The sequence below is a fragment of the Varanus komodoensis genome, unplaced genomic scaffold (assembly GCF_004798865.1).
Source record: "Varanus komodoensis strain SLA01 unplaced genomic scaffold, ASM479886v1 scaffold3, whole genome shotgun sequence".
In the NCBI taxonomy this organism is placed as follows: Eukaryota; Metazoa; Chordata; class Lepidosauria; order Squamata; family Varanidae; genus Varanus; species Varanus komodoensis.
In genome coordinates, this window is record NW_025335761.1 from 50,348,098 (window position 1) to 50,375,055 (window position 26,958).

A 26,958-nucleotide genomic window follows, 5' to 3' on the forward strand; every position below is an offset into this window, starting at 1 on the left:
CTGGATTTCTATCGAGATCTCATTTTCACTTTCTAAATGTTATGTAACTTGCAGTATTTTTCTCAGTAAGCTATCACCAGAGACAACCTGAATTGTGTTAATTCATCAGCTCATCATCTACCACAAACAAGATAGGATACATTTGAGAAGAGGAATGGAAGTCACAGAAAACACAGGAATCTATCTCTAAATAAACAAAATACCGTGACAATACAGTGAGTCTGCAGCCACTGTAGACAGTAACACACACATCCATGGATGTGAACTGTATCAGGATTGTATCCTTAAGACCTCAAATCCTATGCATGCTTGAGATTAAACCCCAATGAACATCGCAGTCCTTACATCTGAGTAAACACATATAGGACACAGACTGTGGTTTTTTCCACACACTTTCTGCTTGTTTGTCATTATGGTTAGCAGCCTAATTTTTTTAGTATCCGCAAGAGCTAAAATCCTAACTCATGATGGTTAGAATTAACCTCATTCTCCTGCATGTCGTCACAACTCCCCCATTAGCAATGTACCCTGAAATGCAGGGCCGTTCTCCTGACAGGTTGACAGTCAGCCATCAAAAAAACTGCAGTTCTCAGAATCTTATCCATTCAGAAAAGAACTTGGGGGAGGTGGTGAATTTCATAATAATGTTCTTAGTTATTTGGTCCTTCTTGTTTGTACTTCTCATCAAACTTGTCTGCATTTCTTCCTTTCTTTTCAAACAAGCTCCTCTTTAATAATGGATAACTGCTTCCTGGAAAGTGGTCCAGCAACTGTCTGATGAAACCGTATCTCAAACTCCTATGGCCCAAACATGGGTTAAATTTTCTTGGTTCTTTTTTCCTTTTCTTCTAATCTATATATACACAGAAACACACACTTTATTCCATCACCTCTCTGGTTGTTATCTTCCTTCCCCCCCACACACACCTTTTTTTTCTTCCAAGTTCAACAGGACACTTTGATGTCTCTTGTTGTTACATCCTTTCCAGATGGAAAGATGAATAGAAAAACTGAGCATAGAAAGGAATAGCATACAGATTCTCTCTTTCCCTTCCAACCTAAACCTTCATTATATACTTTTAATTTACAGGATGGGGGAAAGGAGAACTAAAATCATGAATGCAAGCCCACCAGACAAACCCCATCCAAAACAGTTTGAAACAGAATTTGCCAGTGTATCTTTTCTTTCCTCGATTACAATGCATTATTGCCTTTTTCCATCATCATCCCATGTCAAAACCCCAACTCCCCATGCAAAACATGCAGAAAACAAGATGACAAAAAAGAGTTAACTTGAAATACTATGGATTGATGTTTTAATTATTTTTTAAATGAAAGAAGGGAAGAGGGAGACCCATCTCCACTTTCCCTCTTGCAAAGGCAATGGGTTATTTACAAACTCCTTAGGTTTTCTTAAAGCAAAAAATAAGGAAAGGGGGGAATGCAGTTTGTTAAAAAGGTGTTATGGGTTTAGTTGGCTTGGGTTTTTAAAACCCACTTTTCCCCTCTCCCGGTTCAGCAGCACCTTTCATCCTTTGCAAAATATAGCTCAAAAATCAATTAAAAGACTGATGCAAAATGCATCTTCATTGCTGCTGTAGCCAGTTAATGGGGGGGGGGATGCAAGAATTGGGGGGATGGAAAGAAAAGGAGAAAAAAATAAAGTAGCAGGATGGGGAAAGAAAAATAACATTCACATGCCAAACGCCATGCCAGGTCAAGCGACTGCATTCGACAATCAATATAATTCCGATGTATTCTTACAAACATTTTTATCAGCTGTAACAAAGGAGAGACCGCTGTCACCAAATGCTGTTGGCAGATGGCTGCTAGTCCTGGGCTTGGGGGGGGGAGGGGAAATGCCGTATATCTCTCTATATATTTATTTGAATTTGTAAAAAAAATGTAACATATTCTATTCCTTTCTCTCTTTTTTCCAACAGGCTCTCCGACTCGGCCCCCTTTTCCTCTTGTTTCTCCCCCCCCCCCCCTCCCCCCCCACCCCCCCCCCTCTTCTCCTCTCGCTTAGCTCCACACGCGCAACGACTGTTTTGCAGAAGCCCAAGCGTGCAACGGAGCTGTTCTTTTTGGCGTTTTGCTGGGATTTGTTTGGGCTGTGATTTCTTCTTTTCTCTCCTCCCTCTGTTCTTGCGGCCCCCACCCAAAAAAAACCAATAATAATACTCACTTAGGTTTATTTCTTTTCTTAACTGTAATTAATTTATGTGATTGCGCGTAGCTACCCAAAACAAAAACGCATTAAAGAAAGCGAAACGGAACAAAACAAAACCAATGCTGCTTGCACCTTCATAAGTGCTGGATGCATTTCCATGTTAGAAAGCTAAGGTAAAACAAAAGCAGGGCGACATGAAGGGTAACAGCTGCTCTTTTTTTAATTAATTAATTAGCAAGTCAGAAGGTTTTGCAAAGAGAAGTTGCCACTGAAACAAGCTGACCCCTGGATGTAGATACCCAGGACTCCTCTTACAAGCGACTCCTGGATCCCCACACCCACCCCATCTTCAGCAATGGTACAAAAAGCACTTCGTTCTACGCCTCTCTGTCTCTCTACCTCCTCCCTATCCCACCGCCTCTCAATATGCTCCCTTGGACTATTTTTGGCCATTACTGGAACCCACTGCCACCTTTCTCTTCCTTGCAAAAGTGGCGCGCCTTTTTGCAAGACTTCTCTGCTTTGCAAACTGTGCGCGCGCTCCGCTTTGCAAAATGGTGCTACCTTACTTAGAAAGGTCCCCCCCTGTGCATACATAGACACACGCACGAACAATTTCTCACACTCTTCTGTACACGCGCACACACAGAACACACAGCAATACACACCTGCCTTCCCCCCACCCCAGGTTTTGGAAAAACGATCACACTGACAAATATACACACACGCACATGCAGACAGTACAAAGCCGCCCAGCGTTTCTACAGGGCACCCGGACCTTGCCAAGGAAGAAGTCGAGTAAAAGGCAGCACCCTAAGACTACCTGTACGCTGGCATCTCTCCCACAGCCACCCACCCCTCCACCCACCCCAGAGTTCGGTTCTAGCCCCGCTTGCGAGCCGGGCTTCCCTGACGGGAACAAGCACCCCCATCCCTGCTCTCCCCCACCCACCCACCCACCTCGCCTTCATCGCGCCGCCGCCTCCACCTCCTGCGTTCCTGCTTCTCCCAGCTCCCCACGCCGGCCTCGCCGCACCATCCCTGGCCCAGCCGTTCCATGTGGTTCCCATTAAGCACCCCCCCTCCACGCTTTCTCTCTCTCTCTCTCCAGCCACCTTTCTCTCCCCGGCTGCCGCCGTTCTCCGGCGCTGGCCAACTTTGGACCAGGCTTTCCCACCCAGCCTCTCTCCAAGCCCCTGCTTGCGATAACAGCCCGCTCTCCACGGCCGGCTTCTCCCCCACTCCAGCGGCTTCAGGCCTCCTTCGCTCCCGCCACGCTGCCTGCAAATTCGCCTAAAACTTTGCTTCCCACCACCCACCCGACAACACGCACACCTCTCTCTCCCTCTCCTCGGCTCCCCCCTCTCCTCTTCGTCTCCCCTCGTCCTAGTCAGCCAGCCAGCCAGCCAGCCAGCTCCATGCACACACGCCGCCGCCGCCGCCGCCGCCTTCCTCCTCCCTTCTTCTAAACTCTCCAAGACCCTTTACTTCGTCCCCCACCACCGACTAGCTGCAGTCCTTCCCAGTCAATTTCACAAGAGGGGCACAAACGCGCCCCAAGTTTCGATCTCTTCCCTCCCCCCCCAATATACACACACTTTTCCTTTCGATCCGGCTCCTCGCGAGTTGCAACTTACGCGTGATAATTTCCCTTTGTGATAAGTGCTGCGGGTTTCCCTGCTTGCGACGGGACATTGCCCTTGCATTTACACGGTCATCTCCTGGAGAGCTGGACTTGGGTAGGGGGGGATCGGGTCGGAGGAGGAGGGAGCGATCTTCTTTTTCTTTTCTTCTTCCTCCTCCTCTTCTGTTTTCTTCTTGACGGATCTCTTCTTCTTTTTTAAAAAGCACAATGAAGAACTTTAAAAGAGAGAGAGAAGAGGGTGAAAAACTCTTTTCCCCTCCTTGGCGCACTCAAGATGAGGTTCTTCCTTCAATTAAAAAAGCAGCATCGAGAGAAATGGGGAAGGCTTGGTTTTATTTTCGCAAGACCACTGTCTTTTTGTGTTGTTTTTCCTTTCCACCGCTTCCAGATCTTTTCTTGAACTTCAGGAGAGAAGATGGGTTCCCCCCCACCACCACCACCACCACCACCTTCACCAGGCGCTGACACTTTTATTTTTCCAGAGTGCTTAGGGGTGGGGGGCGGGGTAGCGAAAAAGAAGTGGGGGGAAGCAAAGTGCACTTCTTCCACCAGGAGGGTTTTCTTTAAAAAAAATGAAATAAAAATTGGGTAATGTACACACACGCTCGCACAAAAGTAGAAAAATTGGAATTTGCCCACACGCAGAGAAAAATGCAAGAAGAAAAATTACCCTTGCTGGGTTAATTAGAATTCTTTCTTTTCTTGGCTTTTTTTTTTAAAGGGGTAGCCCAAACTGTGTCTCCTCTTTGCCAGTTCAAGTACCACTGGGTTGGTTTTTTGTTGTATTCTTTTTTTCTTTTTTTTTTCTTTTTTTTTGCTTTGCTCGCACCACTTTGCCACTGGCTTCCCCCCTCCCTTCGCTTGGCACAGGGTCTTGCTAGGAAGGAAGCCCCCCAGTGCTTCTGGGTTAGTGCTGGCTATTACTAGGAGATATATTGCAATGTGAAGATGGCGGAGCCCTGGTTCCCTGGGAGCGCTCTGTCTCTCTATGGCTGGGTCTACCTCCGTACAATGGGATAAAATTCAAGTTCAAGTGCGGACGTGACGTTTAATCTGCACTAGAGACAAAAAAGACCTAGAGAGTAGGAGCACTGGGGGCGACTAGCGGTGGCTTTTTAACATTGTACCCTGCAAGAGAACAAGAAGAAGGGGGAAAAAGAGAAGGAGAAGGAGGAAAACCACCCTCAAACACTCCCAGCACACGCGCCGCGCCGATTGCTTGGCCAGCGCTGCTTTCTGCGGGGCGACAGCCAAAATGAAATTAACTGAATTTAGAAAAGAGAAAGGGGAAAGGAGAGAGAGGGTATGGGGGAAAGGGGGGGCAAGGCATCAGGAAAGCGGGGGAAGGGGAGTCCTTCCCAACCCATCCCCGATCAGGTCTAGGAGTCAACGTCTGGAGGGTCCTCGGCGCGGTGGGGGAGGTAGTCCTGACCCGGGCCATCCCCCGCCCCGCTCCTCCGCCCACTGGCAGGAGGCCCAAATGGGACGGACGTCTCCCGGGGGAAGTGGGGGGGAGGAATAGGTAAAGGGGTTGGTTAAGCCAAGCAGGCTGGCGCCGGAAAGGCGAAAAAAAAAGACTTGGGAATGATCGGCTCAGCCCGGAGAACCAGCCAGGGTGGCTGGAGGTGGGCGCCCAGGAGACGCGGGGTCCGTCCTGCTCTCGCTCAATCCACCTGCTCCGAGATCTCCCAGGCGGCTGGATCTTGGCTTCGCTGGGATCCATTCGCTTTCCTCTCTTTAAACTAAGAGCTCCCTCGCTCTCTTCTCTGCACGCAGGCAGGCGGCGGCAGCCCGACTCTGCTCCAAACACCTTCGCAGTGCATTTCCAACAGTTTTTACAATAACACAAATATCTGCGTGGGGGAAGCGATATTTCTCCCCCCCCCATCTGAACTGCGATTGCAGAGAGAGCCACAAAGACACACACACACGCGTTTCTCTTTTTCGCTTTCTCTTTCTCGTGTTTAGGGGGAAAGAACCCTACCAAATCCCTGGACATTGCAAGTCCGTGCTACAGACTCGCATTGACCCTAAAGAAGCCGGGCTGCCGGCCAAGGCGAGACCGACGACCTAGTCTTGGTGCGCCCATCTCCACGCGTCTCCCGTCCACCTCCACCCCGATACAGTCCTGCGAGTGTTTGCTAAGACAGGCAGGCCGTTGGGCGTTATTGGGGTCCGTCTGTTCCTGAAGAAGTTTGTCCCGGTAACAACGCCCTGAGTTACATACAGCTCTGCTTTGCACTGAATGTTTTCCGTCCTGCATGCATCCCTTAGCCTGAACGACCGTCTACCCTGAGGGTCTCTCAAGGTCTACACGCTTATTGCAAGACCAGGGTCTTCTAAGCCGGGTCAAATCACTCATACTAACAAAGACCGCCTGCTTCCATTTTCATACACGGCGGGAGATTGGGGCCCTCCAATGCAACCCATAAATGTGGGAGGGAACAAGAGGGAATTCGTCGATTCCACCAAAACTTTCAACGACTCTGATCTGCTATAAGGGGTAGTGAAAATAGTTCCAAGGAACCATTCATCTGCATGCAATGGGGTTTGAGTCTATGGGCTCGTAAGAAGCTACAGGTCACCTGTAGTAGGGGCATTGTCTTCAATTGGCCTACTCCAGTGTAGGATCGCCAAGCCTCAACGATCCGGAAGTGTACCCAGCATCCTCTGCGACTTTGCTAGGGGGTCTCTTTGGACAGCGTCCTAGCTCTGGGGCCACGCACTTTCCATTGGCTACTCAGAAGTCTGCAAGCTGCAAGGACTTGGGTTAGTGCTTGCCTGAAACATTGCGGGCCTTGCTTCTCAGAAAACTATTTGAGGATCGCGGTTTTGAAAAGGGCCACCGTAGCAATGGCTCTGGGGATGCAAACAGGTGACCCGCTGTCCCTCTCTCTCACTTCACTGCGGCAAAATCGACAGCGTCTTGTGGCACCTTGAAGACTGACGCATTTATTTGGGCGTCAGCATTGGACCCTAGCCTGCCTTCATCAGATGCATTTCTGGAGAGTACCTGATGTACGCACAGTGCATAAGGTAGGGAGAAAAGTGCACGAAAGCTTGTGGCAAAAGAAAGAGCGTGGTTTTTAAGGTGCTACAGGATTCTTCGTTCTTGCTACACTGGACTATCTTATGGGACGTGAGCGGAAGCGCTCCAGAGCCTGGGCACCATTTGGTTACGCGAGATCCCACTGAGATATGGGAAGCTGGATGGTCCACTAGAACTGGCGGTGGCTCTCCAGCTTTTCAGTAAAGAGTTTTGCCAGTCCTGCGTGGAGATGTTGGGGACTGACGCTCGGGCCGCTGAGCTGCTGCCTGGGAACCCTTTGAACTAGACACAGGGAAAGGAGGGTAGCCGTCTCCATACGTGGAGGATCATTTCCCTGTGACTTCACTCCCCAACACCATCCTTCCCATATAGGCTTATTTTCGCCCTTGTATCCTGTGCTGGAAATAATTCCTGCTACACGAGCAACTGTTAGGAAGTTTGCACCCTCCTGGCGCACTCTGGCCGGATAGGGTGGAACTGAACTGAACCGAACCAGGGAGGTGGGGATGGAAGGCGGTGCCGTTTCCCTTCTTGTAAGAGACCCTCGGGTTACCTGTGTTGCATTAGAAACGCACTTTTCCATTTTAAGATTCTGTTCGTTTTCCCCATCTGGCGCCCTTCAGAGGAATTGGGATGGATCACAAGGCAGTCATCTCTATCGTGCATGGCCATTGTGCCTGAGGATTATGGGAATTTTAGTCCAAAATATTGGAAGCTGGGGAAGTCTTCCTCCTCTCGTGTGAAGAGGTTCCTCTCAGTCCTGCTTGGTTACTTCCGATCGTGCCCCCAGACTGCCATGGGTATGGATACTTTTTGTGAGCTGCATTCATATATTAAGTTCGTAAACGGGGCGTGGGGTCCAGGAAACAGGCCAAAATTACTCCCCCTCATTTTCAAGGGAAAACGAGGTGTATTCTTAAGAGACTGCAGTTCTCTTATAAAGTTATCAGGGAAGAGAGACTATTGAACGCAATAGGACTTACTTCCGAGTAAGCCTGTCCCTTTACCCCAGTACAAGCCATGCAGCATTAAAAGCCCCTGTCAGAGCAATCCAAGGAATGTTCATCCCGAGTTCTGTGGAGTTGAATTCCAGGGAAGGATTGCAACCTGTCTGAGCCCTTTTTATGCTGGAAGAAAAGGAAAGCACCCAGTTCTGACATTCTTCCTTTTGAAGCAATGTTGAAAATAACTTTTTTTTTTAACCAAAACCCTAAATGCACCCCCTCCTCCATCTTCAGTTGCTCTTAGGCCACTCCCACCGATTCGTTCCCACCTGAGCGGGGCTTTTCCTAGACAGAAAAGGTAACTCAGCTACCACCAGTTTCCCACCACCACCCCCACTCCACCCCCCACCCGTTTCATCCGCGAATGGGATGCTACGGCTGGCTTCATTGGCGGGCGTCAGGCCAAATTTCCCCGGCCCTTTTTGCTGAAGACCCCATTCACAACGGGCAGGAGACAGAGCGAGCCATTCAACGCCTCTCCCAGCCGTTCCCGAGGTCTCCTCTCAGCTTTTGCAGATTTGCTTGGATGTTACAGGTTTCCCCATAAGGAAAAAAGGAAGGGAAAGTAGCATCGCGATAGGAGCGACCCGTCCACACATACATACACAGAGAGAGACACCCCGCAAGCAGCCGCGGGAACAGAAAGATTGCCCCTTTGAGACACGCGCGCGATGTTGCAAAAAGTTCTCCAAACAATCCTAGCGAGAAAGAACGGGAGGGCGAGGGCTCTTTACATGAGATGGAGGGGGGGATTTGAGGCGCTACGGCGCTCCAGATGAACAGCATTGCTTCCGCCCCCCTCCCTCGCCCACACACAAAAGTTGGGATCTTCTGAGCTCCTTTCAGATCCTTTTCTCCTCTGGCCACTCTCCGCGCTTGGAAGGCGTCAGCCCCACCTGGCGTCAGTTGGATGGATTCCCTAGGGGCGGGAAGGGGGCTGCCAAGGTAGCCTTTGCAGACAAGGAATGCGAGGTGGGGCCAGTCGCTGCCCGACCTCCAGCCACTCTTGAGTTCGCGCGTGAGCGTCTTCCCAGGCAGAATTTCTACAGACACTTTTTCGAGTGTTTTTATTTTCTTCTTTCTCACAGTATTTTTCCCGATTTCCTTCTTTGCGTCTACTTTTTCTTTTCATTTTTTTCTAACTTTCATTGCTATTGCTGGCCAGTTCAATGTATTTCTTATGGCTGCTGTCCCATACTGAGAGAGAGAGATAAAATTTCTGTTCCACTTTTAAGAGCAGCCTTTAAATTAAGAATAAGCGTCGCACAGAATTAAGTCATCCGTGTAAATATACACTGAATTGGCAATAAAATAGTTTGATACCTGGTGCATGTGCGTGTCTGTTTGAGAACTCCTTGCCATACTTTCCATGTGCCAATCCTTGCAGCGCCTCGCAGTCGATCCTATTGCTTAAAATGTACTCTTTGTGCAGTTTTACTTTGGAACTCAGTTGAACTTTATTCTAAGATCAGACTACTTATGAAGAGAGAAGCGGCGGATGCACTTCATGTATTAACATAATACAACCTTCTGTTTGTCTACTCAGATGTAAGCCCCATTGAGTTCCACAGGACCCAGTCCCCGGAAAAAGTGTGTGGGATTGCAGCATAACTGCATAGGATTGCAGTTCGTAAGAAGCAGTGTTCATAGACTCTGAGGAATGTAAAGTACTGTCTATTCTGGCAGACGATTCTGAATACAGAATATAGGAAGCATGTGGTCTTGTGAACGCGACCTACGTGTTGGAGGAGGAGGAAAGTAGGAGCTTTTCCACGAGGTGTCTTCTGCGGGTTCCCCCTCCTCCCTCCCTCCCTCCCTCAGGCCAGAGAAACTTAATGAAGTGCCCAAAGTCCACCTTGAATGACTTTGATAAACCTTGCAAGAAACTTCAAAGGGGGGGACAGAATGGGGGAGCTCTCTTTGACACACCTTATCAGGGAGTACCTGGCCATCCGCTGTTGATTAACTGCCGTCTTTGCAGTGGCCATTCAGATCCAAGATAAGGACAAATGAATGATTTCGTCACCGCAACTCGCTTTATTGGCCCCCTCGGGGGGGGGGGGGGGGGGGGTCGGTAGATGCTGCGTCTCCCTGGGAGATAAGGGCTGGATCCGAAGAAGCGTGCTGCTTTGGAAAGAGGAAAGGGCTCCCCCTCCCCCTGGAATATGCTTCCATGCAGGGCGGCGCGGGGGGAGGGCGGGGGGTGGAAATTCCAAAGTGATTTCTCAGTCTCTTCTCTCTCTCCCGCGTCTGGCACTTGTGATCATGCGGGCTGCGAAAGCTGTTAATGCCTTGACTCACAGCTCCCCCTTTAGTCTCCCTGCGCGCCTCGCCTCGCGTTCAAAGGCAGATCAATAGCCGCCTCTCGCTAACCTTGACCTCTCCCTCGACCCGCCTCCCTCTGCAGCCGGCCCGCGGTTCTGTGCGCCCCCCGCCCCGCTCTGCCGATTGCCCGGCCGCAACTGGGTGGCAGCAGACAAGCGCGGGAGGCGAGCCTGGCGCCCGGGGGGCCGCCGCGGAGGAGGGGAAACACACGCGGGGGAGGCGCCCCTCCCTGGCCTCCCTTCGCGGCCCGGCGCCGCGCTGCAGGCTGGCCAAGCCCTGCGGGGCTCGCTGGCCGGCGGGTCCTTTGGAGGATGGCCTCGTGCCTTCGAGCTCATCCCATCATACTTTTCCTGGCGGGGGAGGTGTGCGGGCCACTCTCAGTATATGTGGGTTCCACAAGGCGGTTTCCCTCGGCTACTTTTTAAAAGGAAAAATAAAAAATATAGCTTTGCTGAACTTTTACAAGCCACCGATTAGCTGCCGTTCCTCCGTGGCATTTCAATAGGAATGCTTTTTTTCGAAGTGTGCATTACCGCCCACCTTAAGTCATGTCGGACGCGCTGCAGCTCACGCTACAGCCCGATCCTGCACGTGGTTTACTCGCAAGTAAGTCTCCTGGGACTCCACGGAGCTCATTCTTGGGTAAATAAGCACGGATTGCAACTTAGCCCGTACTTAATGGCCACGGCGGTCGACGGGATGGTCGCGTGATTTTATGGATGTACTTGCTGCTCAGACCTTGACAAACTTACCTGAAAGTTAAGCCCAGTGATAGCAGTGGGATTTACTTTTGTGTAAATCTGATGAGGGGACCCCACCGCAAGCCTTATGGGACACACACACAGGGAAAATGCTCCACTAGTCACCATGGCACTAGAACGTGGAAGACTGCGAGACACGTGAAGGAATTACACAATTTTATTTGCGGAAGGCGGAATTAAATTTAAATTATTTCACATCATGAATAGTAGACCAAAACATCAGGTTAAATCAGATGTCTCTTCCATCATGGGACGACCGAAAAAATGAGGAACATATTCTAATATGAACAGTGCACCTTATTTAACCATTCAGTATCTATTGCGACGTTTTTTCGACACGGTTCTTTTCCGTGAAGAACCACAAGGAGAACCTCAAAGCCAAGCGATGCCACTCAAGCCTAAGGAAAGGAAGCTCCATTAAGTCTTATGGGGCTTCCTCCCGAGTCAGTGACTGTCCAAGTTCAGCCAGTGCTCTTTAGTAAGGGGGCTTGGATGCATTTCTAGCCCTGACTGGAGCGGACCCATGGAAATCAATGGAACCTATGTTACTCACGACTGCCTTGTCTCATGAATTGCAGTCGGTCTGCTCTTCCAGGACTAAGCCTGGACCTAACCCAATCTTAGACAGAGAACGGAGGTTGTGCCACGTTCTTAAGGACTTTTTGCAAAAAATATTTCAGGCAAGCCGTTTAACTCGCACCAGTCACATGCTCTCATGAAACCAAATGTTTTGCGATTCAAGGGCAGCGTGAAACCTGGAAATGGGTCTTTAAATTAAAAAAACACGACTTTTGGAGATTTAAAAAATAATTATTACTGAGCAGCTTGAACTTTGTGTTCCAGTCTGAACTTGCTAAAGGATAAAGGAAAAGTTTGCGCCGTTTTCTCTCACGGAGGAGAAAGACACGCGGCCATCCCCCGTGCAGTTCGGCGAGGGTGGAAGCGCTTTCCCCACGTGCGCGGCGACCGGCCAGTTGAAACGACTGCAGAGCAGCGTTCTTCCTCCCCGCACCCCGGAGAGCGGGAGAACCGCTCCCCTCCCCCGGGCCCCGGAATAACATGAACTCTGGCGACCGCTAGAGGATTCTGCGAGAGAGACTTCCGAGTCCTTTCTTTGGCTCCCTTGAACTCGGCGGGACTGACTGCGGCGTAAAGATGCGTCAAGGGACCGAGCGGCTGCGCGTCGCTTGCGGGGAGGGTTGGACGAAGGCGCGGAGGGGTGCAAGAGGCGAAGAATGCGGGGCTGGCAAAACGCAGGCGCCCGCCCGGCTAGAGCCAGCCGGCACGGCGTCCGCTCCGTCTGCGGCGCAGCCGTCTGCTTCGCCCCTCGGCTGCCGGAGGGCGGGGAGCAACCGAGGATTCTGCACGGATGAACCCGAAGCGACTGGGAGCCCTCGCTCCACCTTGCGAGGAGATGAGGAAGCGCAGGCTTCGCCGCATCTTTTACTGGCGGATCAGAACCGGGAAGGGGAAAAAAGGTAGCTTATAAATAATCGGAGAATAAAAATGAATCCACTGGACCCGCTTTCCGACTGACACCTAACGGCTTGTTTCTTCCACTAGTAACCTGTCTTTTCTCGAAGCAGGCCAAGACAATGTATACGATCCTCCTCTCCATTTTGCCCTCATAGCAACCTTGTGAAGTAGGCTAGGCTGAGAGTCAGTGACTGGACCAAAATCAGAAGAGGGATTAGAACCTGGCTCTCCTTGGTCTCTGTTCAACATTGCAACCACGACACCACTCCGTAGCCCAGACATGACCCCAGTGCCCAATAGTTCACAAGAACAAAAGCAGGAGTGCCTATGGGAAACAGGCTAAAAGAAATGACTTGCCCAGAAGCACACAGGTGAGTTGAGGACAGAAGCCGATTATCATTCTAGGCTTCTGTGAGACCTGGCTTCTCCCAGAGGCTGGCCCTGCACCAAGAAAGCTAGCGGCTGAGTCCACCTAGGCACAATGCTCAGTTTTCCTCTTTTAGTGGCTGGTGGAGAAAGGATTTCTGTGAGTTCAAACAGCTCACTTTGGGAGGAATCCCATGATTTGTGTGTGGCTTCTGGGGAGGAATCAGCTCACAGCATAGCATGCTGGTAGACTGAATTGGGAAGTGCTGCACTCAGAGGACATCCCAATAGGATAAAGGCACCAAAGTCCACCGGTAAGTCCACCGGTTTACTTTTCTCAAATATTCCTTCACCCTGGAGGTAAGTAAGTGATGGAGTTCTGTGTAAAATTTCTGAAGCACCAAAAAGTTACTTCATGGGTTTCTCCTGCCACATCAAAAATACTGCCCTCCCCTGCCATCGCTAACCATGTAAGCCACCAGGTGTATTGACTACAACTCCCATCATCCCTCACAGACTGGTTGTGGGGCAGGTGTTCCACCACCCAACACATCTGAAGAGTGCATGGTTGTGCAGAGCTGTAAAACGGCTTTTTAGATGCTACTCTTTAGACAGCTTTAACTGGCTGGGGTGTTTAAGAAGCGGAAAATCTTTCTCAGCTTCCATAGAATTGTGCTCTTCATGGAGTTCACGCTTTCTTTTTTGAGTTTCAGATGGAAGAGGAAACATGAAAGGATTCCTTTGGCTTCTTGATCAACCTCCTGTCTTTGTCAAAACTTTTCCAGAGGGCTGCCGTGGGAGGCAGTTGCAGCAAAAAAGGTGGCCCAAAGTGCCTCAAAGCCCAGGAATTGCATCATTACATACATTTTCAGGAATGAGAGTTGATTTCACCAGTTGCTACCTCTGATTTTATTTATTGGTTTATTTGGAGGGCTTGGTGGAAGAAAGAACAGGCTGACTTCTTTCTCAGCTCTGCTACCATTTGAAGCCCTTTCCGCTGTAGTTCAGCTGGGACTGGACAGAGGAGGTGTTAGGTATGGAAAAGATCCAGGTGTACAGCCCATAGAACCAGAATAAACGTGTAAAGGTGAGTGTGCCAGCCTACAAATGCTCTAAAGTCTCTCTCTCTCTCTCTCTCTCTCTCTCTCTCTCTCTCTCTCTCTCTCTCTCTCTCTCTCTCTCTAAAAGACCCTGTCTCTTAAGGTCACCTCTGCTTGAAAAAAATGCAGAGCAGAAATCACTGATTTCAGGAAAAAATCCTCAGGCTGAAAGATTCATAGGGAGGCAGCAGGAGGTGAGACACCATGTGGGCACAAAGCTAGCTAATCCAAAGCGATCAGAAGCCACCCAGCTCTCGGGGCCTTTGTACCTTTATTTTGGCAAGTGATGATGGGCAGATTTGGAGCTCCAAATGAAAGATTTGGGGCTGCCCCTAACATGTCTTCATCATTTCTGTGCCAGGCATGATAGGGCAACCACTGAACTTTGAGTCCTGCCATTCCATGAAAGTGTACAATAGGGATGTGCGGAAACTACAAGTTCTGGTTTCTGGACGTCAGTTCCCAAAATTACTGTGATTGGGGAATTTTGAGAGCTGACATCCAAAACATGTAGGAATGGGCCTGCTGCCAACTCTTGAATGACCAAGAAGGTGTGACAGGTGGTGGTGCAGCAGAATTGGAGCTCATGGTGGCTTCATGCTTTCTGGTGCTGCCTTCCATGTTTTAGTTTAAAGCACTTTGGGACTGTCTTTAGACATCAGCCATAATACCGAACATCCAGCCAAGGCTGTATGAAAAGCTAACATGGGATTGCCACGTACATACGCACACAGAAGCCGCACACACACAACCAGAAAAGGCCAAAGAAGACGAATGGATGTTCAGAGCTTTCTACAGATGTGCAAAGATGTGGCCTGAGGCGCCAGATGTCCATGCATTTCCAAGGTGCAGGGCCACTGCGGGAAAGGCCCTTTCATGGGCACGTGACCACTTCCCTGCCTTCAAAATTGGGCAAATGTGAAGGTCAGCTTACTGTTGTTCTTAAAATGCAGGTAGAAGTGTTGCTAGCCGAGGAATGCTGGGAGGTGTGGGGCATTTTCTGCCTAAAAGTGCATGGGATTTCATCTTCACCTGCTAATAACAGCACAGAAACAAGAGACAGAATTTTTTTTAAAAATGGCAGCCCTAAAATGGGTTGGCAGCTTGTGACTCTCTAGATTTCCAAAACATCAGATAGAGAAGTTAAAGTAGCAGTCTCAGTGCACTTACTAGATGCCATCATGCTGAACTTAATGTAAAAGTCAGACTAGGTCTGATACGATTCATGTTGCTTGGCCTTACATATTTGTGTCATTTTAGGAATTACCTAGCAGGGTAGTGTTGGTGGGCCAGATGAGGACTATGGCATGAGGAAGGGGGCTTTTTCCCTTTCCCTCAGGTGTAATTTTCCCACACCTGATATTTGAAAGGGAGGAAAACTCCCATTGGCACTGGGTGCAAAGGTTTACAGGGCTTTCTCAGTGGTGACCTCTACATGTGGAACTATCCCCTGAGAGATATGCAACTGCCTACATCCATGGTTGCTCTTAAAAGAAAGGGTTTATGACTTTTGTTGCAATTATATTTTGTTTGAACTGTTTTAAAGGGTTGTTTAAATTTCTTAAATTTAAGAAGCTTTACAAATGAATACTGAATTTTACTTTTTTTTTCTATAGTGCCACTTGATTTGCAAGATGTGCCTTTTAACAGGAAGCTCTGGCCCTTAACCACAAATAATCCCTTAATCACACATGTGGGAGCTGCCTAACTATACTCATTAGAGTTGTGGTGGGACACATGCTTGCCTTCTCCGCTCAGCTGTTGGCACAGGGAGCAGGAACCAGCACTGTCTACTCATGTGGGTTTCTGATTCTGGGACCTTCCAGATGTTTTGGTCTACAACTCCCGTCAGCCTCTGCCTGTGCGGCCAATGGCAAAGAGAGGCCCAATTCATGTAAGACTCACCATTGGTTACTTTCACCTAATAAAAGAGAATGAAACTGCTTGTTTGCATGGCACAAGGATGTGTTTGTAGCATGTCCACCTTTGCTCCTGCACTGACATGCAGTGGATAATGCTCATCTACACAAGGACATACATTTGCTATGTATCTTGAGGAAAAATCTGACCATTTCAGATATGTCTGTGGGCTCACTTTGTGGTCATGACCCAAGCATCAATTTTTAGCATAAATTGACTCTCAGGTTCTAAGGCATAAACGCAATTTCTGGAAGAGGTTCCGTGGAGATCATACCCTAACACAGAGGTTGCAAAACTGGACCACAGGTATGTTGCAAACTCATACAGGCAGTGCATGGAAAAGTTGCAGAGCAGTTAAGAAGACAGAATATCTATAGCTGACTCTCTTCTTGATGTGTTTTCCTTGACAAAAGAGTCCAAGGATGTTTGACAGGACCAGATTATCAAATAGCCTAACAAGGCTCTGATTTAGCACCCATGATCTGCATAATATGTCACTGATGTAGTCAACTATTTTTAATGGATAAAATAATAAAAAGGAGCCCTTCTCAGCAGCCTGGCCTAGGGTTCATGATTTTCATAATGGCACAGTGTTGGCAATAATGCCAGTGCTAAAAATGTTGTTAAAAACTGTTATGTGTTTGCCTTGATTTGTAGAACAAAACTACATTTATTAAATGGTTGCCCAAGACCTCCAGCAATTTTCAAATACCTCACACAGACACAAACAGCTTGAGAGCTGTAGGTCTGAAACTGCTTTTTCTGTACTAACAGTGGAAGTGACTTGGTCAGATAAACTTAGCCAGAGACTTGGTTATGCTCTCCTTCTGAGACAGATTATTTCTATTTAGCAGCATCTTATAAAGCAGATATCCCATTACCTTTTGTGAAAAGTGCAGAAACCAGGGGTTGAGGGATGGTCCTTCAGCAGGTGACACCAGTGACCAAAAAACCAGGTATTTAGTAAAGCCAATTAACTAGCATGCTAAGATCATCCCAGGATACTTTTCTGCCAGAAGCAAAAGGTGATGGCACTTCCTTGCTTTCCTTGTACCAAATCCAAACAGACTGGCACTTTCGCAGTTTGCACGTCAAGTTAATCATTGCTTCGGATCCGCAACAACTAATCATGCATTCCAGTGCACTACTCTGAAGTAAGCCCCAGTGAGTTCAATAGCACTTAGAGGACTGCAGCCTTGCTGCAAATGAGTCAAGACTGAACTCAATATTATTTTCATAACTTTCAGTACAATTATGTATTTGTGGCCCTGTCCATGTGAGGACTACTTAGCTATTAGCCAACACTACTTAGATTGCAGAAAATGGCAGATATTTCCGGGACACAAGTACTGAAATCTCTCTGTTCAGCTCACAGCATTGTATTGTATTGAGCAGCACCACTTCCCAAATGTTGAGCCTTCCTGGACATACCACCTCAAAGAAGATTGCTTTGTCCCTGATTTCTGGTGTGCAGAAGTTTATCTGCTTGCTTAGGAATCCTTTAATCTACTCTTGCTTTCTGGGTTCCAGGACAGTTAAATTAAGCCCAAAACATCACAAAAAGGTGTTCCAAGTGGTCTTGGCCATTATTTGTAAATGTAACTTTTAAACCAGGCAGAGTGAGGAGGCTTAAAAGAAACAAGCAACCTTCAAATTAAACAGTTAACATCCCAAACATTTCCGTTCACTGAAAATATTTGCAGTTACATTATTCCTGTCAGCCAAGATGAAGCACGAAACCTACTGAGGACACCTAACCTGGGAGCTGTAATTGTGGATTGAACATTAAGTGCAGCTTATTTGTGGTGAGGCATTGGTAATGGGGTTTGCAAGGAAAGCAGCTTGAGTGAGTTTAACAAGGGGAATATCATTATTTGTGTCTTTTGGGGAACCAATTATTATTAATCTGTTATAGAGCACTTTAATTGGGCAAAATGATTCAACAAAGTTATTTCTCTCATTCATCCTCTTGACAGCTCTGAGAGACATCTAGGATTTATTCTTTCCATTTTAGAGGTATAGGAACTGAGGTGGGGTTTGTGAGAAGTTCTTAGAACATATGTTAGAGCCAGGATTCTGGGGAGGCTTGATTCGGATTTGCACATCCACACTAGGCTTCCTTTTTTGCACGGCCTCCAAGCGTACGTGCAGCACAATCTAATGAGTTGTTTGTTTACTCTGATGTAGGTTGGTTCTGTGTCCTGCTTTACAGAGAACACTCCTTTAGCTGAAAAGATAAAAGAACCATTAGAAGGTAGAGATGAAGTTGCATATCAGTGCAAAGCACCTGCATGGCAGGACCCCCAGGTCACCTCTGTTCACAGGATGAACATCTAGGGCCACATGCATCGTGTTTCTGATTAACTTATGGGTTGGCTGTAGACTTATGAGTTACATTGATTGGATTAGGTCTGTTTCAAGCATAACACCAGGACTAACTTAAGTTACATTGATTTCAGTGGGTCTGCCCTAATCACAGCTAAGCCTGGACCCAACCCTATAGTAAAATGTGCACCCATATGTATTGATGAGGATAAACACTTAAACATGCAAACCTGCATCCTCTTTGTTTTTTTTTTTTTTTTTTTTTTGTTTGGCAATGTGCAATTGGCCCCGCTCATGCCTAGAGCTCTTTGACTAGGGAACCATGGCAATTAAATAGGCTTGGACACGAGTTGAAACGCCGCATGCCAACATACTTGCAGGTGTCTTTTTCTGGATCTATGTATCCACAGTGTTCTATACACCAAACACCTTGACAACAAACACACCATTATCAATCCATGAATACCCATGGCTTTAATCTCTGTTTTCTAGGTGAGGCCAGTGGCTTTCCCACTTGGCCTTCAGAGAAAGAAAAAGAGCGAGGCAGGAGAGATTCCCCAGATGCCTTCCTGTTTGTGATCTGAGGGTCAAGGCCATAATTATAGATCAGCTGTTCAGCTCACCTCAGCTGACACTTTGAAATGTAATTTAGGATGATTAGGCAACCTCAGAGCCTGCTGGACCAAGGGGCTGCTTATGCTGTGGTTAAAAAGAGAGCGAGAAAGAGGCCGCACTGATGCAAAAGCCTTTTCTGAGCCAGCCAAGCGTTCCACCTGGACCCCACTACAAATTACTGTTTTCAATTACCACCTGTGCACTTCTTCCCATGCAATGTATTGATGTCGAATTACAACAACACTGGTATAAATAAGTTATGCTGCGGTTGTAAAAAGGAAGAAAATTTTGTTGTAGCAATTATGTTCGGCAAGATGACAAAATAAATTTCCAGTGCTGCGCTTGCAACAACTTGGGGAATTTAGACCTCATAATTTCCATTCATTTCGGATAATTTGGAGTAATTTCTATATGTAATAACTTCTGTAATGAAAAAACGCAGCAGTGCTGAAGTGATTTTGGCTCTGCTCTTTTGTTTCTGTCGGCTGGTGAAGGCTCCGATGGCATAATGTGGTGCAAAAAAACAAAAAATAAAAATAAAAAAGTTACGATAATATTTCCCATTCGTATGGGTTGAGTAATTCTTTCAGCAAAATCACAAACTAATACCAAGACTAAATCTTTGTCCATGAAATGAAAAATAAATTGAGTTAAAGAAAGTGAAAGAGTATCAAAGGCCTTGGATGTTTTATTGCGACTTTATTGAATTGCAGCCATCTCTATGTTCTATCACACGTCCCAAGGGGTTTGTGCTTCACGGAAGGGCACAAAGACACAGCGGCAGGCATCCCTAGATCAAAACCCATAGATTGCGGGAGCAAATCTCTCCGGACATGTCTGTTCCATACTCATTTTTAAAAGGAAATAAATAATTTGGGGGTGGTGTTTTGTTTAAAAAAAATAGCGAAGAGTTAGATGCAGGCACAAAAGGGGGAAAAAAGGATCTAGTCTGATGGTATTATTTTGCATAAGATGAATAAAGAGCTGCTGCTTTTGATTTTCCTAACTGCATAGGAAATGCTCTTAAGTGTAGAAAATAGCATGGAATCCATCTGCAGATTATCATGTGTGATAACATATGTTAAAGTGGCCCCTGTTCAGCAAGAACAATTTCCAATATTGTTTGTTACTTTGTCCCTGCTAAATTAATGTCTCTCCTACCAACAAGACCTTATTAAATATTTGTTACTATGAGTTTCTAGAGTTCTTACGCCTCAGGGGTGTTGGTTTAATCACTTGTATCCTGATTTTAAAAATTATGCTTGCCCAAATATTGAGTAGGATTAAGGAAGCCACAGCCTTGAATTTACAAGAGCTGAGTAGGACCATCACGGATTGTGCATTATGGAGAGCTTTCATTCTTTAGGCACCATAAATTAGGTGCCTTAGAATGACACATAGCAATGATTAAGCCCTCTCTCTATCTTGCTGTATATAGCTATCATGCAGGTTATGTGCCCCAATCTCCAAAGGCTTTAGACTACAGCTCTCATAATCCTTGACCATTGGCTACAATTGTAGGAACTAATGGGATTTGTAATCCAAAACATCTGCAGGGCACCAGGTTGACTTCCCCAATGGTTAATCATCTTCTGGGGGTTACCTTCATCTGGAAAGCATTCATGTGATTTACCAAGACAGAACACAAATTGTTTATTTTCTAACCCTTCTTACAAAAAGTCCTGGAATTGCTGTATGAAAAGAGATGACTGTGATTCCAGGTAGTCCTTGGGTTATGGACAAGTTCTGTTCCTGAGCATGTCTTTAAGTCAAATCCATACGTAAGTCAGATCACATGAGTAAGCCAAATGTTTGTTTTAGTATATGTATATATTTTATCTTTGTCCAGCTAATGAGAGGAAACAATCCATTGGAGAAGACCCTGATGCTGGGAATGATTGACGGCAAAAGGAGAAGAGGACAGCAGAGGATGAGGTGGTTAGATGGAGTCACTGGGGAAATGGGTGTGGACTTGGGTGGACTCTGAGGGATGGTGGAGGACAGGAGAACATGGAGGAATGTTGTCCATGGGGTTGTGATGGGTCAGGCACGACTTCATGACTAAACAACAACAACAATGCATATAAAACAAATACCTCCATATTCACTAAAACACCTTAAACACAATACAGCATTGTAATGATGATAATACAGTACTAATAAAGTAACTACAAGTACCAAAGAGAGAGACAGAATCTGTGTGTACGTGTATACAGTATTGTAAAAATCAAATCAAGGAAACAGTTCTTAAAACAGTTAAAAACATTATTGAGTGAACATTTAGCCTAACATTAACTGATGGTGATGGAGATGGACCTGGTGCGGACAGTCAAGATTTGATTTTGCTGCTGGAGGGTGGAGAGGGTTACCACAGGAGTCTGGTGTCTAGACACTGCAGGGAAAAAAAGCCATGAATACTCTATCTCTAGGGAACTATGCAGCCACTGAGACACACATCACCAAGTGCGTCATGTAGTTCACTAGAGATTAACATGACTATCTCTAATGAAAAGCCGTGGATATCCCTAGGGAACTAAGTGTCCACTGATGACGCATTGCCAAACACATTGCATAGTTTCCTAGAGTTATTCAAGGCTTTTTGTAGAGATAATCATATAGGGTTTATGGCATAAGTATGGGTTATATGCATTCATAGATTCGAGTTGTTCATAACTTGGGAACTACATGTATTACAATTTCTTTGGTGTCTCAGCAGCTATGTTTTTTTTAAGAATACATGCATTCAGTCTTTACAAATAAGAGCAGCAGAATTATCTGAACAAACGCAGCAGGTGGACAAAAATCTGTGAGTGAGTAGCACCTGGGCACAGTCTTAACCCAATCCTACTTCCCCAATGAGATATATTATTTAATTTGTAGCCATTGTTTCTAAATTTGCATCCGTGCATATAAATTAGCACATGGGAACATTATGCAAATCAATATCCTCTCTTTGGTGGTGCATTGTCTCTTTTTGCTGATGCCTAAATGGCTTTTCTAGCCAGCTTCTTTGGGTTAACACTGTGGAGGAAACTACATCCAGGACAATCCATCTAAAAGTAAATATTACACTCTACTAAGACTGCCAAGAGCGAAGAGAAGTAACAGCTAATAACTACTAGCCAACCATCAGCCAAGAGCTGACTTAAAGTTTAGATTTAAATCTTCAGCATTTTGTTCATCCTTCTTGGGCCTCCTCTTGGGTGATCCATCTGATTCCTGTAACACATGCTGGAGCACAGGCCTGGAGGTATGTATTTGTATAGCACTTTTCCACAAAATGGCATCAAGATTGCTAAAAGAAAAACAGGGCTATATGAAACATGAAGAGCAATAAAAATCCACTTCAAACATGAAAGGTGCATTTCAATGAGGTTGCTCACAGTCCTCCAAGCTCAGGCATATTATGCAGGTTAGGAAGAATGAGGAGACAAGGCCGTCTTTGTATTCCTCCCACTCTGTAAAGCAGCAAGATGTCCAACTGCAACTATCTAACTTCTGTACTTTGAAGTAGGATGAAGGCAGCGTGGGTCTTACCAGGATAACATAGATCCTAGTGGTACCAGACTCTCTTCTGCATCCAGCACATAATCTTTTTCTCTGCAACCTCAGCAAACAGCCAGCACATTTTTATCCCCACAGCAGATGCAATTCAAGGGGATAGGGCACTCCTAGTACAGGATCCTGGAGATCCTATGACCTTCTAGACACTGGATGAACCAAGCAAACATGGGCAGGAGAAGGTAACAGCCCCAACACAAAATGCCATGCAAAGGTGTGCTTTTTATCAGAAAGACAGGGAGGGATTGGCAGACATGAAGGGAGGAAAGATGGGGAAACTTTCCAGAGGGATCCAGCAAAGGCAAAACACAACCTGAACATGCAGCAGACCAAGGATACAAAGAAAAGCGCTAATGCAAGTCAGGGAGCAAGGGATCCTGGGCTCTGGATTTGGCTGCAAAGGCTCCTGGGATATGTGCTGGAGTCAGCTGGAGGACTAACTAGGAAGGAGCAACCAAACAAACAACAGGAAGTGCCGGAGTCTGTTGGGTATCCCATGGGTTTTTCTGCAAACAACCCACACTGTGTAGATTATTCATAGGTTGGCTTCATATGGCATGCAAAGTTGCCTATTTTGATGACTAATCCAAATGTTTTAAGGAGGGGACATTTTATTTTTCTTCCATTTATCCCACCCCAGCAGACTGCATGCTTCTAGGCTCTTCTTCCTTCCGGACCAAAATCCTCCAGGAAACCGCCACACTCCATCTCCTGGCTATTCAGTACATCCTGGGACATTGCCTTCTAGTTGTTCATCTGCCCACAGAAAGTTATCTTAAAATCACACATTTACAACCCATTCCCATTAAAGGATAGAACCTTGCCATGGAACCCACCCACCTCGACATCTGATTGATGCTGTTGCATAATTACAGGCTATTTTTTGTTACTTTTCATTAATTGTGCCACGCAAGTGTCACTGTTCCAACTGTCAACCATTTAAAAGTATAGAATGCTATTGAGGAACACATGTTCTTGTTTTCCAAGGAAATGTGAGTTTCTGGTGACTTTGGCTGCAGTATGATAGACCTCATTTGCTAAATTTGTAGCTTGGCACTGGCTCAGGTTCTGAATTCTTCTCCTTGTCAGTGAAACGCTGTGGATTAGGAAAGGCTGAAGAGGGCATTTTATACACAGTTCTGCTGGTCTGTGTTAACTTTTGATGTTTGATTTATGTATTGCATTGGCCTGAAGTGAGTAGGACAGCTATAACCTGTCTACGAGCAAGCGTTCCAGACAACTCTGTAATATTAAGATCCTCGTAACTCTTTCAGCAATGCAGAAAAGCAGATAGAAGAAAATTATATAGCTGTAAGTTTTAAGGAAAACTCCCCATGCAGGCTAGGCTGAAGACATTTGCTGTCTGAGCTGAAGGACAAGTTGGGACCACCCCAATCGGGTGATCACCCCGTCTTAACACATGGACCTGATGGGCACTTGCCAGTGGGCCCCATACTACTCTGTGTATGTTAACCCTTGGAAAATGGGAAAACTTCCAAAATTAACAGTCGTCGTAGTTGTCATAGGGGCCCCAGTACACTGCTTTGCCCGGGGCCCATAATGCTGTTAAGACAGCCCTGACCCCAGTCCACATGCGGAAGCCATCTGGACTGGCCTTTGCCTCTACCTTCAATGCCGGCAATGAGACATTGTTCTCCACCTCACCAGCAGAAAGGAAATTCACTCAGAGTGTTGAACAGGCTCTGGCAGCCATGGCAGGGAGACTTGTGCCACCACTCAGCATTCACCGTGTACAAACCATTGCAGGTTTAGGATGGATTTCTAGCATAAGAAATCTGGAACCATATGGGTGGGACCTTGGAAAATGGGACTGGTTGTGGAGTCACACACTACCATTACTATGATCTCTTTAGTATTCTGAGATATTATTGTGAACTACCCAGAGTGCTTTGGCTATTGGGTGGTACAGTAATAATAAAATAAAGATGTGAAGGAATGGAGTTGCTGCACTCTTTGTGCCGTTAAGGTAAGGTACTAAGAACCCAGCCTTTATATGTAATGCTGTCAGGCTGGAGAAGCAGAAAACACAACCATCTTGCTTTTCTCGGTGTTTATTTTGCACTGAGTCTGAAGTACCCCTTGTTTTGGGACCTTTTATATCACTCCACCAAAGAAGATGCAAAGTAACTATAGTGGATGATATGGAGAAGAACTAAAGCAAGGACTGCAACTATCCGTAAGAGCATAATTGTGCTCCACATCGCTTTTATCATAAGCCTGTACATTGCCACAAATTTGTACCTGAAATTGGCACAAATTTGTCTTTTACTTCCGATTCTTCATCCTGGGTGCTTGAGCCTTGTTCTGGGTTCCATGCCATTTTCTCTTCTGCATATTTATGAAGAAGTAATAGAAATTAAGTCCAAGTAAGCATGCACAGAATTGCAGTGTTAGTATGAAAATTAGTACTTCATTCAACTGTTTGTATTCCACCCAGAGAATGGATTAGAAATGTAACAATTAAATGAATAATTCAACAGGTACTGACTTTTGCCCAGTGTCCCTGATGTTTGCTTGGATAATCATCTGGCAACATTGTCTAATCCAGCCCTTGCCCCACTGATCTTCCTCCACCATCCAGGATTTTGTTTCTTTTCCTCTATTCCTAAGCAATGAATTCAGTCTAAGTCTTAATAATCCAATTGTGCGCACACATTCAAAGTCAGCCACTTTATTTGGGAGATGATGCCTTTCAGCCCCTCTCTCTCAACCAATCTCACTTGAGTTCATGGGCTTTTTAAGAGGGAGGGATGAATATGTCTGACCAGTACCCACTCCAGATTTTTGATGGACTTTGGACAAGTTCCCTCCCTAGATCTGCTCCGTCAGTGAGTTTAACTTCTCCCCACCTGCTCTTGCTTCTCTTCCTGTCTTGCATCATTGCTACTATTTGCACAATTAGAGAGCCAGTGTGGTGTAGTGGTTAAGAGCATGGGACTGGGGCTCAGACAATCTGGGTTCTAGTCCCCGCTCAGCCATGGAGCCAACTGGGGGACTTTGGACCAGTCACAGACTCTCAGCCCAACCTACCTCACAGGGTTGTTGTTGTGGGGATAAGATGGAGGAGGAGATGTAAGCTGCCTTGAGCCCTTTGTAGGGAAAAGGCAGGATATAAATCAAATAAATAAATAATAAAATAAATGAGATGAGATCAGTGAGCAAGGAAAAAGTGGCAGCCCTGCTCGTTTTTCCCACAACAACTTTTGGGGGGCCGAGGTGAAAGGTGGGGAACAAGCAGTTTGCAATGGTGAAGAGAAGGAGCAATTCCAGCAACTCTTGTCAATGGCCCCCTCTGGAGATGTCCAAGCAGAGCTACCCTTGACACTGTTTCTGTTTCTGACCTTGCATGAATCTGGTTGCTTGGCTATCTACTTGGCTCCCCCTCCTTTTAGCTCACATGTGGCGCTTTAAATGCATGATTGGTATTTGGGTAGCCATGGGAGAGAATTACAATTCAAGAAGTTATATACTTCTCTAATTATTTGCAAATATATATAATAATGGCTATTATATAATGGCAGTTACATTACGTTGATATTATGTCATCGTCTTATTAAAAGTTAAATTATGCATAAATAATTATTTGTTGAAGTGTATATTAAAACATGGGATGCATATTCTTGTGCATATACTTAATTTTTGTAGTCATGGTGGTATGGTACTAGCCAAACTCAAAAGTCCATCATCCCAAGCAAAATTAATTTGTACCCACACAGGAAATGCAGATACCTTGTGCTAAAGATATAAAGACAAACCTGAAGAGCAAGCAGGAACAAGGAGAAATGGAAAGACATGCCCAGTGAACAGGTAACACCCAAGCACTTCCAAATGAGACTGTTGTACACAAGTTCTGAAATCACAAAAACAGAAAAGCTCTTGCGGTCACCTGTTATTTGCTGAGCATGCCCAGTAGGTGAGGCAGGAGTGTGACCTCTGGGTTGCCAACTCTGTGCCCCTTGCTTTGCTCTTGTGCCCGTTAAAAGTAGCTTACCAGGAAGAAATTGATCCAGTGAAGCTTCTAGCCCCTCCAGCAGCTAAATTGCCATCTGTGTCATTTCATCTGTGTCATTTCTGAATGATTCGCTGCTATGAAAAGCACAGCAGCAGGCACAGTAAAAAGAGAGAGAAGTTGGCAACCACACAGGGGTAATTCTCATGGCATACTGTTCATGTTTGGCAAAGTATCCCTTCCGATCCACCTGCTTAGAGTTGCCAACTTTTCAACTGCCCTCTGTAGCTGTGCCTTTCAGCAGCTTGAACTGTAGCAATTTGCAAGAAATGAAGGTTGATTCCGGCACACGGAATTGCTGCAGGTCTTCTTAAAGCCTCTTTTTAAAATGTTTAAACAGTAAACTCTTCTGCTACAGAGGCTGCTGAAAAGGTAGCCACTTTAACCCTCCCCTGGAAGACTATATTATTCCTTCTAAACATGTCTGGGAAGTCTGAAGGTCATGAACAAAATTGTTATTTTTAAATAAAACAAGTAAACATATTTACAGGCTGCCTATTTCCCCCCTGCAAGCAAGGTATGCAAGCTGTCTTACAACAGTCCTCCTCCCCATTATATCCTCACATCAACCCTATGAGGTAGGTTAGGCTAAGAGCCCAAATCACTGA

The 26,958-nt window shown here is 46.2% G+C and overlaps 1 protein-coding gene across 3 annotated transcripts in view; it reads right to left on the minus strand.

Moving 5' to 3' along the window:
* The window catches only part of BCL11B (BAF chromatin remodeling complex subunit BCL11B), a 166,592-nt gene extending 161,969 nt beyond the window's left edge, over positions 1-4,623 (minus strand). For all 3 annotated transcript variants that reach the window (XM_044436567.1, XM_044436568.1, XM_044436566.1), the window contains exon 1: positions 3,811-4,623. In XM_044436567.1, coding sequence (XP_044292502.1) covers positions 3,811-3,868 — 58 coding nt within the window. In that variant the 5' untranslated portion in view covers positions 3,869-4,623. The remainder of the gene's footprint in view (positions 1-3,810) is intronic.
* Positions 4,624-26,958: the final 22,335 nt, after the last annotated feature.